Here is a 17,618-nt window from a genome sequence, read left to right as displayed (position 1 = left end):
ATTGATAGATTAACTAAGTGGAAAATCTGTGGTAGATCAACACAGATAAATCTGAAGTCATCCAGTTTAGTCCGAAAACAAATAGATCTGAATATATTTGAAATGATGGAAAGCCAGGAATAGCGGAGGTTTGAAGAGGTTTAGGGGTCCATGTATGAAAAACAATTAGTACTTGAAAAGCCATTAAGAAAAAAAGGTAATTGTGTTGATTTTTTTAAAACAGCTATAATGACGCAGATGGACGAAGTTAATGATGAGCTGCTACATTTAATAACTACTAACAAAACAAAACCGGCCTCACGTAATTTCATGGTCCCAAAGCAATCGTCAATTCAAATACCACTGAGTTATGAATCTGGCCCAGAGGACGTCAAATCCTGGTTGGAGGTGAAAGGCTTCAGCAAATCGTAAGTAGTGCTGCAGAGGATTGTACATAACAAACAAATATGCCAAAATGAAGAGGAGACAACCACTTGATTCATCCTAGTGCAGTAACTTTCACACATAAACATAGGGTGGGTCGGCATCATCCATGTTGTCAACGTCCACATGGCAGGAAGAGAAGTGACATTGATAAAAAAGTGATTCATAGTTTGGAAATCCTAGACTGAAAATAATTTGTCAGATCAACCTGAGAGAACAAAATGCAGCTCCTTGTGCCTATTCTTGAAAGAAGTCATATTATTGAGCACTAAATGACGGCACTGTATATTTCCAGTAGAAACATTTAGTATAAATCCACTATGAATAAGAAAGCACTCAGAAAGAGCACCTGCAATTTCCTAGAAAAAAATCTACTATAGAAAAATTGCTGCCATACAGGACCCCTGTTCAAAAGAGGAAACACTTCAGAGCAATGGATCATAAAGTGCTATAAAAATAAACAAAGCTAATCCCTACTTTGAGATAGCCTTCAACTGTCATTCAAGAGGCTTGTAAATGTCAGTAAGGTGTGAAATTCAATGTAAACAACCAAGCACAAAGGGATAAAGAAGGCATACTGCAACATTGAAATCATAGAGCCTATTGAAACCTCAAGGGGAATGAAATGCTTCTTCGAGAAGCATGCGACAGAATGATTCTATCCTGTGAGAGGATTTTGGGACAGAAAGCTGCAACTGTGCTTTCCTCTGTTATGGAGTGTTAAACATGAAAGAAAACAGGCTTCAAGGCTTCACAGGCACAAAGCGAACCCCACCCCATGGAGACCCCCGACCTGATCCCCTCCAGCCTGAATCCTCAACTGCCAGATTCCTTGAAGGACCCCCCCGCACCACCACTATATCTAGCCAGTAGCTTCTGTGCTCTTGTGCTGCCTGAAGGAAAGTGGAGGGATACTCACCTCCTTACTCTCCTTTGGAATCCATGGCTCCTGGTCCCCGCTTTTAAGCAACAGTAGTGATTCTCGACTGGGGGGTATGGGAGAATACCCCGGGACGTCACCGCATTCGACTTTAATCTCACTAATTAGATTTAAATGACTGCAAATGAGCTGTGATCAGTTTCTGATCCTGATCACGCTAGCTAGAGCGGGTTGGGAGAATCTGTAGCTGTTGTGCTTCCGGCACAAATCCCGTTTCTGGCTCTCCTGCAATTCCCCCGGCATAGCAGGATTTGAGCTAGGCGCAATGTGGCCAGAGAATCGCCCCTTACTGTTCATATGATGTTCTACTGTCCCCTTTTCTTTTCATGTGAGGCATCTATCTATTTATTTACAGAGGCTGCCACACACACATGTTAAACATGGAAAATAATTTTAGCTCCTATTTTACAGTTCTTAGTCAGAAAACAGAAAGATAAATTAATATTTGAGTTTAATCAGTTGGAAGGTTTTCTTTCACTGACCCTGACTCACTCTTATTCCCTACTTAAAAAATAAAAATGAAATAGTTAAATCAGCATGGCCTCAATCTGGGTAAACCCTAACCTATGTCAGAACTGGCACAGAGCTTGATCCAGGCCAGATCGGATAGGGAACCAACTTTGGGCAGCATTTCTGCCCTGTATTCAGCTGTACCATCACTGACCTTCGTTCATCATAAGGTCAGAAGACCAGTAGTGTGGGTGAGTGACCTGGCAGAATTCCTGAGGCTGGAGAAGATCAAATACATCCTGAGGGGGTCGGTTGATGGGTTCTCTCGGAGGTGGAAGCCATTCATTGACTTCTTTAAGGAGGATTGAGGAGTCAGCAAAAGGGGAGGGGGGGTAAGGGGGTTAAAATGGGGGTGGCCGGACAGGAGGGTGGGCGAGAGGAGGGAGCGCAGGGGTGGGGGGTGTTGGTCATTTATAGTGTTATACAATTTTGCATCTGAGTCGGTTTGTTTTTTATGAAAATGGCTGAATAAAATATTTTTTAAAAAAAATAAGGTCAGAACAGGGGCTTTCCCCTGATGATTGCGTGATCTAAAGTCTGCAATGTTCAGCACCATCCATGACTCACATACTGAAGCAGTTCGTGTCCATATGCAACAAGACCTGGACAATATCCAGGCTTGGAGTGACAAGTAACATTAGCGCCACACAAGTGCCAGGCAATGACCCCCCTCCAAAAAGCCTGTCATAGGATTTAGAATTATAGAATTTACAGTCCAGAAGGAGGCCATTCGAGTCTGCACCGGCCCTTGCAAAGAGCACCCTAGTGAAGCCCACGTATCTACTCTATCCTCATAACCCAGTAACCCCAACTTAACATTTTTTTGATACTAAGGGCAATTTAGTATGGTCAATCCACCTAACCCGTACATCTTTGGACTGTGGGAGGAAACCGGAGCACCCGGAGGAAACCCACGTAGGCACGGGGAGAATGTGTAGACTCCGCACAGACAGTGACCCAAGCCGGGAATCGAACCTGGGACCCTGGAGCTGTGAAGTAACTGTGCTAACCACTATGCTACCATGCTGTCCACCATCTGAAAGGCACAAGTCAGGAATGTAATAGAATACTCTACACTTGCTTGGATGAGTGCAGCTCCCAACACTCAGGATACTCAGCAAAATCAAGGAGAAAACAGCCTGTTGGTTTGGCACACCATCCGCTACCGCCAACATTCACACCATCGATGCACTGTGGCAGCAGTGTGTAGCGTCTACAAGATACACTGCAGCAACTCATCAAAGCTCCTTCGACACCACTTTACAAGCTCACAACCTCTACTACCTAGAAGCACAAGAGCAGCAGATGAATGGCAACACCCTCCAATCACATACTAGCCTGACTTGGAAATATATGAGCATTTCCTCACTGTTGCTAGGTTAAAATCCTGGAACTCCCTTCCTAACATCACTGTGTGTTTTCTTGCAGCTGTTCAAGAAGGCTGCTCGCCACCACCTTAAGGGCCATGCTGAAATTATTATTTTTTTTAAAACTAGAATTAAAAGTCTAATAATGACGATGAATCCATTGTCGGTTGTCATTAAAACCCACCTGGTTCACTAATGTCCTTTAGGGGAATAAATCTGCCACAGGGAGCCAACAGAGGGATTGGAGGTAGAGGCGGGAGCGGCCGAGGTCAGCAGGAGTCAGCTGACTTACGGGAGTGCAATGAGGGGGGGGGAAGGGGGTTTAAGCGGATGCTTGACTTGGGAGAAGGGGATCGAGGGGGGGAGGGAGTTGCAGCTTTGCTGGCTGTAGGGGAAGCAATTTCTGGAGTAAAAGGGGGAGTCATGACGGGGAGCCTCTGGCTGGGGGACTGTGTATGCCCCGAATTGGGACGATGCGGATTTTATGAAGCGAATGTTAAGTAAAATTCCGGATCTGGAGTCATGCAGTCTGGTAAGTAGGGGGGACTTTAACGCGGTCCTGGACCCAGCATTGGACCGGTCTAGGTCTAGATCGAGAAGAGGCCGGCAGCGGCCAAGATCCTGAGGGGGTTCATGCACCAGATGGGGGGAGTGGACCCGTGGAGGTTCACTCAGCCAAGAGCGAAGGAGTTTACTTTCTTCTCCCATGTCCGCAAAGTGTACTCGCGGATTAATTTGTTCGTGGTGAGCAGGGCGCTAATCCTGAGAATGGAGAGGGTAGAGTACTCAGCCATTGCCGTCTCCGACCATGCCCCGCACTGGGTGGAGTTGAGGCTGGGGGCGGAGAGAGGCCAATGCCCTCTATGGAGACTGGACATAGGACTATTGGCGGATGAGGAGGTCTGTGGGTGGATTAGGAGGAGTATCCAAAGCTATGTGGCGACCAATGATACAGGGGAGGTTTCAGTGAGTATGGTCTGGGAGGCGCTGAAGGCAGTTATCAGGGGAGAGCTCATTTCTATCAAGGCCCACAAAGAGAAGGGGGATAGGATGGAGAGGGAGAGGTTGGTGGGGGAGATACTTAGGGTGGACAGGAGGTATGCAGATCCCCCGAGGAGGGGCTGCTAAAGGAGTGCCGGAGCCTGCAGGCGGAGTTTGACTTGCTTACCACAGGGAAAGCAGAGGCTCAGTTGAGGAAGTTACAAGGAGCGGTGTACAAGTATGGGAAGAAGGCAAGTAGGATGCTGGCACACCAACTACGGAAGAGAGAGGTGGCCAGGGAAATTGGGGGAATTAGGGACGGGGGGTAACACGGTCCTGAGCTCGGAAAGGATCAATGAGGTCCTCAAGGATTTTTATGGTAAATTGTATGAGTTAGAAGCCCCGGAGGGAAGGGATGAAGCAATTCTTAGACCAACTGAGGTTTCCGAAGGTGGAGGAGGAGCTAGTAGAGGGATTAGGGGCCCCGATTGAGTTGGAGGAATTGTTTAAAGGTTTGGAGGGTATGCAGTCGGGCAAGGCCCTGGGACCGGACGGATACCCTGTAGAGTTCTATAGGAAATTCTCAGAGCTGTTGAGCCCGCTATTGCTGAGAACCTTCAATGAGGCTAAGGAAAGGGGAACCCTTCCCCCGACGATGTCGCGGGCCTTGATCTCGCTGATCCTTAAGCGAGATAAGGACCCGCTGCAATGTGGCTCCTACAGGCCGATATCACTCCTTTAATGTAGACGCCAAGCTGTTGGCCAAGATCCTGGCCACTAGAATTGAGGACCAGACTGGGTTTGTCAAGAGCAGGCAGCTGAACACGAATGTGGGGAGGCTCTTGAACGTGATCATGATGCCCTTGGAAGGAGGGGCTGCAGAAGTGGTGGCTGTAATGGATGTGGAAAAAGCCTTCGATCGGGTGGAGTGGGAGGACCTGTGGGACGTGTTAGGCAGATTTGGATTTGGCGAGGAATTCATCGGGTGGGTCAAATTACTGTATCAGGCCCCCGTAGCGAGTGTGTCCATGAACCGTCTGCAGTCGGAGTACTTTAGGCTGCATCGAGGAACGATCAGGGGTGCCCCCTGAACCCCCCTGCTGTTTGCCCTAGCAATCGAGCCGTTGGCCATGGTGCTGAGGAGGTCTAGAAACTGGAGGGGGCTGGTTCGGGGGGGGGGGGGGGGGGAGCATCGTGTTTCACTGTACGTGGATGACCTGCTCCTGTATATTTCAGATCCGGTGGAGGGGATGGGGGAGGTCATGCAGATCCTAAAGGATTTCGGGGATTTCTCTGGGTACAAGTTAAATGTCGGGAAAAGCAAGCTTTTTGCGATCCATTCGAGGTGCCAGGAAAAGAAACTGGGAGAGCTCCCGCTCAAGATGGTGGAGAGGAGCTTTTGCTACTTGGGCATACGGGTGGCTAAGAGTTGGGATGCCCTGCACAAGCTCAATTTAACGCGGCTGGTGGATCAGATGGAGGAGGACTTTAAGAGGTGGGACATGCTACCGCTTTCCCTGGCGGGCAGGATGCAGTCCGTGAAGATAACGGTCCTCTCCAGGTTCGTGTTCGTCTTCCAGTGCCTTCCCATCCTCATCCCCAAGTCCTTTTTCATGTGGGTGAACAGGATTATCACGGGATTTGTGTGGGCAAACAAGATCCCGCGAGTTAAAAGACTGTTCTCAGAGCGCAGTGGGGGGGGGGGGGGGGGGCTGGCCCTGCCAAACGTCTGCAGTTATTATTGGGCAGCAAACATATCCATGATTCGGAAATGGCTAGTAGAGAGGGGGGGGCGGGGAAATGGCTGGAGGCGGCGTCTTGCAGGGACACTAGCTTGGGGGCACTGATAACGGCACCGCTGCCACTCCCGCCGGCACGGTAAACCACAAGCCCATGGTGATGGTGGCGCTGAGGATCTGGGGTCAGTGGAGAAGGCTCAGGGGGGAGGTAGGGGCCTCAGTCTGGACCCTATACGAAACAACTACAGGTTCGTCCCAGGTAGAATAGACGGAGGGTTTCTAAGCTGGCACAGAGCGGGTATCAAAAGGATGGGGGACCTGTTTATAGATGGGACTTTTGCTAGCCTGAGTGCGCTGGAGGAGAAATTCAGCTTGCCCCCGGGGAATACCTTTAGGTACTTGCAAGTCCGCGCTTTCTTGAAGAAGCAGGTGGTGGAATTTCCGCTGCTACCTGCATGCAAGATACAGGACAGGGTGGTCTTGGGCATGTGGGTAGGAGATAGAACGGTATCAGACATATACCAGGAGGTGGAGGAGGCCTCGGCAGAGGAGCTGAAAGGCAAGTGGGAGGAGGAGTTGGGTGAGGAGCTGGATGAGGGCCTGTGGGCGGACGCCCTGGGCAGGGTCAATTCCTCCTGATCTTGTGCCTGATTCAGTTTAAGGTGGTACACCAGGCGCACATCACAGCGGCAAGAATGAGCAAGGTCTTTGGGGTGGAGGATAGATGTGTGAGGTGCTCAGGGAGCCCAGCAAACCATATCCATATGTTTTGGGCATGCCCGGCACTTAAAGAATTCTGGTGAGGCTTTGCAAAGGCTATGTCCAAGGTCTTGGACACTCGGGTAAAGCCGAGTCTGAGGATAGCAATATTTGGGGTGTCAGAATATCCGGGAGTGCAGGAGCCGAAAGAGGCCGGAGACCTGGCCTTTCCCTCCTTGGTAGCCCGGAGACGGCTCTTGTTAATGTGGAGGAATGCGAAACCCCCAAGTGTGGAGACTGGGTCAGTAACATGGCTGGGTTTCTAGGTTTGGAGAGGATAAAGTTTGCCTTGATGGGGTTCTCCAGGCGGTGGCAACCGTTCCTTGACTTTCTTGCGGAACGTTGAGTGAGGAGGTCAACAGCTGCAGCAAACTGGGGGGGGGGGGGGGCGGGTGCTGTATGGGTTGTGGATAGATTTTTCTTGTAAATGGTAGTTATCCCACCTTGTTTTGTTAACTTGGTAATCCTTTTTTTTGTTTGTTTGTTTTTTGTTGCCTTTTGTTTAGTAGTAGTTTTGTAAAAATTCTGTAAAATTTTGAATAAAAATATTTTTTTATAAATAAAAACATCTGCCACTCTTACCTGGTCTGGCCTACATGTGACTCCAGATGCATAGCAATGTGGTTGATTCTTAACTGTCCCCTCATGGACAATTAGGGATGGGCAATAAATGCTGGCTCAGCTAGGGATTGCCATGCCCCATGAACACTTTTTTAAAGCATAATTTGGGATCAGTAATAAATATTGGCATAGCCAGCGATCTCTGCATCCCATGAACGAGTGAAACAAAACTGCTATTTTTCAGTTGGCCTGTGGGTTCCTCAGGGTGTTGGGGACTACGCCAGCTGCCTGGAGGCTGCCTCCCAGCAGCAGACCAGGGTGAGGGGAACGCTCCAGAGAGTTTTTGAGGCCTTCCCTATCTGCCTGGCTACAGGTGCCTCACCGTTACCCTGTGGAGGGCTTTGTAATTCACAATGGTGACCCAGCCTGTGAGGGCTTTTTTTAATGTAATATCTGAGCTGCAGTTTGCAGATTCTTTGGAGCTGGAGGGCCTCCTCCTCGCCCTCCAGTTGCATGAGCCCAGTGAACCTGCCCACTGGCCAGTTTGGTGAAAATCCCTGCCGGTTGACTGTTTCCCAAACAGAGGTTGTGACCCCTGTTGACCCTAATGTCTGGGTTCCGACTCCAAACCTCAAATCCTGCTCTTTTTCTTCTGATTGGAGGATGTACCTCTGGGTGGCTTCAGTTTACAAATTGGCACAGAATATTTGGACTTTGAATCCCACAGAAATAAATTAGAACTTGTGCAGTTGTATGAACTTTATTTAAATATTTGTAACTATTTAAGAAAAATATATTTTTGACTTAAATGGTAGAATTATAGTAGATTCTAAACTGCATGAACGTGCAGCAATAAGTTGTCAAAATTAAAATATTTTGGTAAGAGAATATTGCATCACCCACCCCAAGAAAATAGATTTCATGCCTTCAGTGCTTTTGTGAAGTAATATGATGTAATTAAGCAAGATATGCACAACACGTGACAAATGTATTATGGCATAATGTGATGAAACACGGCATAGTATAGCGATCTGTCTCTCTGGCTCCATTTTGACCTTGGTGTGCTTTGAACTGTAAAAAGATTTCTGTTTTTCTGAACTCATCTTCACAGGACAGTGGGTGGTCTGGGCATACTGACAGGAGCACAGATATTTTCTCTTAATAAAGAAGAACTGAAGATGGTGTGTGGAGAGGAAGGTGCCCGTGTGTACAGTCTAATCCAAGTACAGAAGGTAGAGCTAGATGTAAGTAATAACGTGTTACCATCTACTACTGCCACTTTTTGTATTTCTTGACCAAGCTGACATACAGCAACAGGCAGAATTTTCTTCTGCCTTTCTGTCAGATTAGTGGAAGCACTGGGTGGTGGAAGCATTTTTGAAAGTGGACTGGGGATCTGCTGGATTACACCTTGTTTTTGCCTGCGACATATTTTCTGGCATCAAGTGCTGGAGGTACCTGTTCAAATACTGGCTAGTGTGTTTAAAGGAGGCAAAGTTTACTTCAATCACAATGTACCTGAATAATTCAGATAGTTATGGACACCTGGAATAATTTACAGGTTGAAGTCTAAATTGAATGTTTTGGTGATCCATATAATGGATATCTAACAAAGTTTACCAGTCTATAATCCTATTGAAGGTTTCAACTACTCGCGCAATCAAGGTATTACATGGGCTAGCGCACATCCCAGCTATTCGGAAAGGAAAGCTCCAGGAGTAGAGATTTCCATCCTTGGACTCTGCTGGTGTCTTATCTGATTATGGCATTTTAATCAAAGCAAAGGAACTCCTTTCAACTCGCTTTTGCTCCTCAACTGCTCTATCATGAATTATCAGACTAATTCAGACAGACCAAGAGTTGATGGGGACACACGTGACTCTGGAAAGGTTTCCTGTAGCTCAATGTGCAGCATTATCCAACCAGCTCTGAATGCTCCCACGACCAGGCCATATACTTTTACACAACAATAATTATGGCTAAAAATAAATAGCTAACTTGGTAACTTTATAATCTTTTTATATGCAAATTTACAGAAACATCGAGGTGATACAGAGCTGGAAGAAATCATGAAACGAAGACATGAAAGGATTGATTCCAATCAATAAAAATTTCACTGCAGTTTGCTTTGCGATTGGACAATAAGACCGATAAATTAAACATGTATAAATGGAAGGGTGGGTCTCTTTTACAGAATTAATAACAATTAATGATAAATGTTTAGTGGATTTTACTCCTGTTGTTTCTAAAGAAAATTTCTATTCAGGTCCTGCGTGGCTTTCAGTCTTGTAGTTGGCATGAAGTATTATTATACACACTATATACATATAGAAGTATACATATATAATATATATATATATATATATATACACATGTAGCTACAGTAGTGAATGTTGTGGAGCTATGTCGTTGCCAAAACCTGAAGCCAAGTGAACACATAATAAATGTAATTTGCTAAATATTAATAGAATGATAATCCACAGCCAGCTCCCGATTTATACAGATAATCTGAGCAACTACTATGGGCAACATTAATGGACAAATTCTGACTGTGATCATGTAATGTTCCTTTGCCTGCTCTTTTAGTGGAAACAATAAAATAAATGGGTTGACAACTCTGCTAAAATACAGATGAATATCATACAAATTATAAACATTTGTCCCATAATATCAGAAACAGTCATTTCTAGCAATGTTATTAATATTATTAAGGACTCTTGCTACATATTGCTGCACTAACATACAGGTTCTGCTGTTTAAGCCTTCCACAAAATGTAAAATAGGGTCAAATAAGCTCTCTTCCTTGCACAAGTGGTAACGGTCCTACCATTCTGAATCATTCTTAAACAAGTATAAATCGTAGTGTTTTTATCGTGTGCAAATCTTCCCACAGCCAACAAGCACCCACGTTTTACTGGCATAACATCATATCCAACAGACACCAGGCATTACTGACACAAGGGGCGGGAACCCCAACATCAGGATCATGTCGGTCCTCACCTGCAATTTGTCAGGAATAGACACCCAACAAGAGTTTTGGAGAGTTGGCCAATGGGTGGCCTGGACCTGCTTGCTTCCAACTTGGATGATGGGTGGGGTTTCGGGGATAGAGTGGAGGCATAGGCCTAGGTAGGGTGCTCTTTCCAAGGATCGGTGCAGACCTGATGGGCTGAATGGCCTCCTTCTGTACAGTAGGGATTCTATGATTCTATAACTGCCGCAGCTGGCGAACCAATAGGAATCCTCCGGTGATGACACATCGACAGCCCTACCATCTGAGGTGGGAGTGGCTGATGCCAACCGAGAGAGATAGAGAGAGCGCCAAACAATGGAGGCATGCTCTGAAGACCAGGCAGAAGAATTTAATATGAAATGTTCACAGTTGCCAGAGATAACCCCTCCACTGGACAGCAAGCGGTCATAGCTTTGGTCAATTGCCATGTCTGGTTGGAGGGGGGGAAGTCTCTAGTGGGATGCAATGATATCCCTGCCCTATGCTCCCGCTTGGAGGCCGCCTCTTCTTACTGTCCATGTTTTGGTCGCAGGGTGGAGCTTCGCCTGCCAACTAGAAAACTCTAGTTTGAGCAAGACCTTCTCAAAAATGGTCAAGGGCAGGATGGTGTTGGCAAACCTGGTATGCCAGCCTACAAAGCAAAAGTCCAAGCCCATCCCCCTCCAATTCTGCCCCATCAGCCTTTGAAATTCCTGCCCGAAGTCCACTGTTATAGATAACCACACAATACTGCCACACAGTATCAAACAGACACCCATTATTAGCACGAGGTAAGTATTCATATAATTATAGTGCTAGCATAAGTCCACAGTCAAAGATTCTTAACAGCCACACTTCTAATAATTGGCAATGGATCCACATCCAACAGGCAGTCATATAGAACTTGTATGAGTACATCATCCAAAAGCTGCCCATGCAGTTTGACACACTTGGGGTGGAATCTTATTGCTCCTCCCGCCGGCAGCATTTTCTGGTCCCACTGAAGTCAATAGACAATTGGATGGCGAGCCACATTTTACAGCTGGAAAAATTCCACCCTTCGAATTGACCTAAGGTCTACATTCCGTGTGAAATTATGGGTGTGAATTAACATGAATTCACACCCAACAGACACCTGTATCAAACGGACACCAGATCCATATCCAACAGCCACCCATGCAGGAGCTCTTGTCGAGCATATTATTGTGCAACACTGACTGTGAACCCCTAAACAATAGGTATTAATACAGTGCTGATATGTAACTCATAACCAGAAGCCACATCCTGCTGATGGGGATTAACACATGGAGAGAGGCATCAGTACTAATAAGCAGATGCGACGAGAATTAGATCCTAAAATATTCTAATGTGAAAATGTATATGTGATTCTGAATTAAAATGAACATCAGACATGGGGACTGTACCAAATCAATTAGAATTAGGATAGAAATGCATCTGCTTGCAAATATTAGCACATAATCCAGTACCCACATGAAGAAAGTTCCCCCACTTCAGGTCATATACTTGTCTCTTCCATCCAGGTTCAAACAGAAATCAAAATGATTTGATGGCATGAGAAGTGAATGAGCTTGAGAAGTTGCCAATCCAATACCATTGAACATGAGACTGCAGTACAAATCTGGCAGTACCTTTTCACTCTTAAATTGGACCCAATCAGAGGGCAATGTTGCAAAAATTGAAAATAATATATTGCTAAGAGTGGATTAAGGCACAATATTTTGCAGTACTGCAGTGGAAGCTTTGTTCTACTTTCTAGCCCACAATATTTAGCCATGCAGTGTTTGCTGCTGTTGCTGGGTGAGAATGGGACTATTTCTCATTTCCAGGACTGAAATCTCTTACCTTAATTATATGCCACCAAATATATATAACCTTTCAAATAATCTGTACTCCAGTATCTAATGGAACATAGAAACAGTATTATTCTTGAGTTTTCCTAGTTACCTGCTAGGTGTTACAGTCTTTCAACATACAGCAGCCACTTTCTGTTCCCTCACCCATATGTCAACCTGAAATTAGAAGGCAGATAATGGCAGGATGAGGCCCACCTCATTGCACTAGCCAGGATTTCTCTTCCCTCTTCCCTTAGCTGCCACTTCTTTCACTGTCACTTACTAGCGTCTGCAGTGGCAATAGATCCCTGCAGGTAGCAGAAATAAGCCTGGATTCCCGAACAAGAGGAAGGACGGCCCCATAGAAGCATTCAGTTTGATATCCACTGATTCACCTGTGGGGGGGCCTCTTGTTTCCAACAAAGCCTACTTGACTGCTTGTCCATCAGTTTTCGGAGGTCCTGTTCCCTTTTAACTCTGTTTGCACTTCTTCAAATGCTGCAGCCACATTCATGCCGTAACTCTGTATTTCCTCCTTTCCACTGGTGAGCACTGTCTCTATTGTCGGAATTCTGTTGGAGTCCACTATGATATTCGATCAGTTTTGATCTGGGGAAATCCAGCTATAATAGAACAATAACAGAAGAGGACAACCTCACAGCTGAGCCCAATACTGTCCTCACCCAGCATTTACTTATATACACACACAACTGAATTATAGCACTGTGACTGCGGGCCCAGTTGAAATCCGCCAATTCATTACAAAATGGTAATTAAACCTGGGATCATTTGGTGCCACACCAGGTTTTACATTTACAGACTAGGACATGGGGAGAAGGGCTGGAATTGTTCAAGAGTTGTATTGTCCTGGTTTAGGGAAATATTCAAATTATGCTCACTAAATTCCAGTGGAACTGGCTGCTGGCAGAAGATGTATCCACCTCCAAAGTAATGCGTGGGTGCAGATGAGAGGGTAGTGAAGGTCAAAGCTGTAACACCCTAAATTCTGTCCATTTTGCTAGAATGACACCTGACTTGAATTCAGCCTGCAGGGAAGGGGAATATATTACCTGCCTGGCTCAAAATAGGATATGCTTCATTTCTGCAAACCTGGTATGGAAATTCAGCTCCAAATGGAATAGTTAGAAAGAGTCCATTTTCAGGAGATTCTGCAGGCTACATTCAGCAAGTTCAAACAGGGGAATCTTTTATTTCTTCCCACCCTTCGGTCATGCAAGATTTACCATGGTTTTCACTCTAGTTATTCCCGCATGGCACAAGCAGAACAGGTACAGGATAAAAAGGAAATGAGAGGCACGTTGATGAAGTTGTACCACAGGAGAATAAAAGTTTCATCAAATGCATAACACACCACTCCCTCAAACAGATATATCTCACAATACTGTACTTTATATCACAAAGTGGTTTTCCACTACACACTTATATTTATAACAAGTACTTCAATTCACTGTTGTGCCTACCCCTGCATCACAGCTCTGTGCTGTCACCAAAACTGTCCTGGTGTGCTGCATTGAGGTGCTAACCAAGGACCAGGGATGTCAGTGGTGCTTGGCTGTGCAATGGTATCAGAGACCTCTGTGCACTACAAGGCAATTCTCTTGTCTCAGAGCTTCAGTCCCAGATTGTGTCATAACTACAGCTGCATAGGCAGTCTGGTCCTGTGTCCTAACACTAACATGGGCAAGAATTAGAAGGAACTTGCTTGAGAGATATGTGGAGAGGATGGTTTATAGGCCAATTCTAACTCCCTCCCTACTTGTTTCAGAAAGCTAGATCCTGAGAGATGGTATACCAAGGGTTTCAGCTGCCAACATTGTCTCCAAATATTTCCCCAAGGCCAGAGGTCATGGAATCCATTTTGCACACACTTAGAATTTTGAAGATCTCCCTGTCACGGAGGACAAATGCAAATGTCTGTGGTGCCTTCACTTGCTGACTGAAGAAAGCCTTGTCCACCTCACATCCAGTATTGAAATGATTCCATTAAAATTTTTGTTCCATAGTATTCATTTTGAATCTAATCAGAACTGGAATATATAAGGGATAAATACATGATTATAACCTTGATTCTCTCAACCACCCTTCTGCATGACTCCTCACTGGGATTGTAGAATTACTCCTCTGTTGTCTTTTTTTCCCAATTATCTATTCACGAGATGTGGACGTCGATGGCTAGGCCAGCATTTATTGCCCATCCATAATTGCCCTTGGAAAGGTGGTAGTGAGCTGCTTTCTTGAATCACTGCAGTCCCTGAGCTGTAGGTATACCCACAGTGCTCTAGGGAAGGAAGTCCTAGGATTTTGACCCAGCGGCAGTGAAGGAATGATTATATAGCTCTAAGATAGGATGATGTGTGGCTTGGAGGTGAACATGGAGGTGGTGGTGTTCCCAAGTATCTGCTATTGATTTGACTGATCGCTTTTTTGCAATTTTGTAATATATAAGAATGAACATGGTGGCCTCACACTCACCAGTATTCTCAGTAACTACTATTATTGACAGATTTCACCAATATTATCACTACTAGCACAAGACATTTGTGCTCTAGCTCTAAACATCACAATAACTCTTACAAATGTCTGCACTTAGTACATGTAATGAGATTTGCCCAAGTCTTGCTCAGAAAGTCACGAAGGCAATAAGAATTCTAAACAGTGACAAACCATTTGCCCTAATTATCATGACATGTAACTTCATTATTCATCACACATCTGCGTAACAATCTGAAGAGAGACTACATAGACAAATTTGTAGCTGTCTGGTGCTTATTGCAATATGGGCAATGTGTGGTTAACTGAAGAAAGTAACTGAAAGAAGCAGATTGCAAACTTGAAGCAGAAAAAAAAACTAAGCTCGACATGATTTTCTGATTTCTTCTATGTATGAATTCAACTCATTACGATATAAAGACTAACATACTTTAATGTCAAAATTCCATTGCTTAATTTTTTGTCTTTTAATTCATCGTGATAAGCATCTTCGCAACCTCGATGGTAAGCATTGTTCTGTGCTTTGTACAAAACATTATCCAGGAAAGGAAATAAAAACTAAAGTTCGCTTTGTATAGAATGAACTGTATGGTTTTCCAGTTGTTAGGTATGGAGGAGAGGACAGGGTTAGGCAATAGTTAGACCAAATTGATTTTTCAAAACTAGGAATTCAGTTTATTTTTTAAAGTAGTGCTCTTTTTATGAAAATGCATCTTTATTGTAAAATGACTAAATAAAAGAAAGCAAGCATTATAACATTGTATTTTCTTTTTGAATTAGTATCTTGGAACCATCAAGTCAACATTGTTCACTTTGTGTGTTTATGCTGCTGTGTCCAACCACGATGACAAACCTCAAACTACTGCACATCTTAAATCTGCAAATTCAATTGGTTCCTGCAAAATACTCTCATTTCTCCTTCAGACTTGGGACAGGATTTTCTGCTTCCATTCCTTTCAGGCGGGTTTGGTGACTAGTGCGGAAAATCCCAGGAGAGGCCGAAATCATGTTTTACATTGGTGGGAAGTCTTGCTGTGATTGTCCCCATCACCCTCCAGTAATGTAAATCCCGACGTTGAATGTCAGGAGCATCATTATAATACATTTACAAATCGTTATCAGATGTCCCTGCCTGAATCATCCTCTAACCCCACCTCCCATGAGAAAATCCATTCACTTTGGCATGAGGTAGAACAGCGTGAATTACGACTCGTCTCCCACGCCATGAACCTGGCGGGCCTCCCAGAGGAGCTCAGGTGAGTGCTTCGTGGAGAAGAAGGTCATGCCCCGGCAATGCCCCAACATTGCCCCCTGGCAGTACCCAGGCCCTGCCAGGACAGTCGGGATTGCTTGTTTGGGGGTTGTGTAGGCTGGGGGTGGGAGTCCATATGAACTCTTGTGCACTGAAGCAGCCTTTAAAAATGGCACCACAACCTTCAGAAAACTAAGTTGTTGGCATGGCGGGCTCAATCAGAGCCTGCCCCGCCAGCATGATGTCATGGGACCCGCCCCATGAAGCTATTTTTCTATGATCCCAACAATACAGCTACAACACTGCTTTGCTTGCTCACTGTCGCATTCTGCCACGTCCCGGTAAAATTCTGCCCTTTGATTTTTTTGCTGCAGAAGATTAATTTCCCATGCACTATTAGATATAGCACATGAAACAAGTGGAAAAATAGGGAGAGGGATTCTCCCGTCACCGATGCCAGAATCGGGAGTCGGGATTGGGCGGAGAATTGGTTCTGACACCAAAATCGTGGTAGGTGCCAGTTTCACACCAAATCGCAATTCTCCGGTGCCTCGACACCGGCATCAATGCGTTCCACTCTGCACGTACTGTAAACGCCGTTGGCATATCATTAGCGGGCCTGACCCGGTATTCTCCGAGGCTTTTGCAATTCTCTACCTCCATCGGGTGGAAATCCTGATGGCGAGGTTCACGTGTGCATTAAAAATTGAGAAACGGGCCCCGTGGCTGATGAGGGAGAGAGAGGACATGGAGTGGCGCGACAATGGGCTGCTGGGCTGGTCACTGGCCAGATTGGGGTGGGGGGAGCCTGCCAGGGTCAGGAGGAGGGTGACCTGGGGGCCAGCGTGACCCCCCACTGGACTGGGGTGGTATTCTAGCATGGACTGCCATTGATGCGGGCTGCAAGGCAGCCATCTTGCTGTGTACTCCACTGACCACTCACCTTGGCCCCTGGTTCTGCAGAGTGAGACAGGCTGTATGGATGCTACCACCCCAGCTCCCGCCCCTCCAGCCCCAAATCCCAGCCCTCCCACCTTGCGCCATACCACCCACCCCCAAACTGGCCGCCACCCACCAGTGGAGCATCACGTGGCCCACCCAAGGGCAATGGCCACAGTAGCCCCTACAGGGGGGGTGCCGGACATGGGCCACAGAGCATACTGCTGGTATTGGCAGTGCCAGCCGATGGTACCCATGGCAGCAGGGATGGGCACCAGGGCCAGAAGCCCCCACGGTGCCAAGCACCGACAGGGCCAGTGGATAGGGAAGGGGGGTGACATGTGGGTGCAGGGTCCGTAGTGCCAACTCGGGCCACCGTGTAGCCCATTGGACCTGGTTGGGCACGGGGGTATGCACCATGCTGATATGTTGGCCTCACACCCCTGTAGGCAATGGATTTTGGAATGCAACCAGCAATGGTGGCTTTCCTCCTAATTGCTGCAGCCCTGGGGGATGCACTGCGGCTGTACGGGTTGGAGCTGCTCAATAAGGAGGAAGCTGCATCAGCGGAGTGTGCAGCAGCAGAGCCTGCCCCAGAGGAACAGGAGGCAGCCTGAGGATGGAGAGCCGGCCACCCAACAGGCCGAGAAGAAGGTGGAGATGAAAAGAAGGCACGCATGAGGCCTCGGTGTACTGGCACCACCTGTCATTCAAAGGACTGCTGGGCGAGGCATGCTGCCGAAGACTCTGGCTGAGTAGGAGGACAGTGCGACATATCTGCCGGATCATGG

The 17,618-nt window shown here is 46.2% G+C and overlaps 1 protein-coding gene across 7 annotated transcripts in view; it reads left to right on the top strand.

The window, feature by feature from the left end:
- Nucleotides 1-15,392, top strand: part of eps8l2 (EPS8 signaling adaptor L2) — a 333,811-nt gene extending 318,419 nt beyond the window's left edge. For all 7 annotated transcript variants that reach the window (XM_072466344.1, XM_072466339.1, XM_072466342.1 and 4 more), the window contains 3 exons: nucleotides 224-407; nucleotides 8,392-8,524; nucleotides 9,317-15,392. In XM_072466344.1, coding sequence (XP_072322445.1) covers nucleotides 224-407; nucleotides 8,392-8,524; nucleotides 9,317-9,388 — 389 coding nt within the window. In that variant the 3' untranslated portion in view covers nucleotides 9,389-15,392. The remainder of the gene's footprint in view (nucleotides 1-223; nucleotides 408-8,391; nucleotides 8,525-9,316) is intronic.
- Nucleotides 15,393-17,618: the final 2,226 nt, after the last annotated feature.

The sequence above is a fragment of the Scyliorhinus torazame genome, chromosome 10 (assembly GCF_047496885.1).
Source record: "Scyliorhinus torazame isolate Kashiwa2021f chromosome 10, sScyTor2.1, whole genome shotgun sequence".
NCBI lineage: Eukaryota > Metazoa > Chordata > Chondrichthyes > Carcharhiniformes > Scyliorhinidae > Scyliorhinus > Scyliorhinus torazame.
The sequence above is the reverse complement of the archived record's forward strand: the minus strand, read 5'-3'. Positions and strand labels throughout refer to the sequence as shown.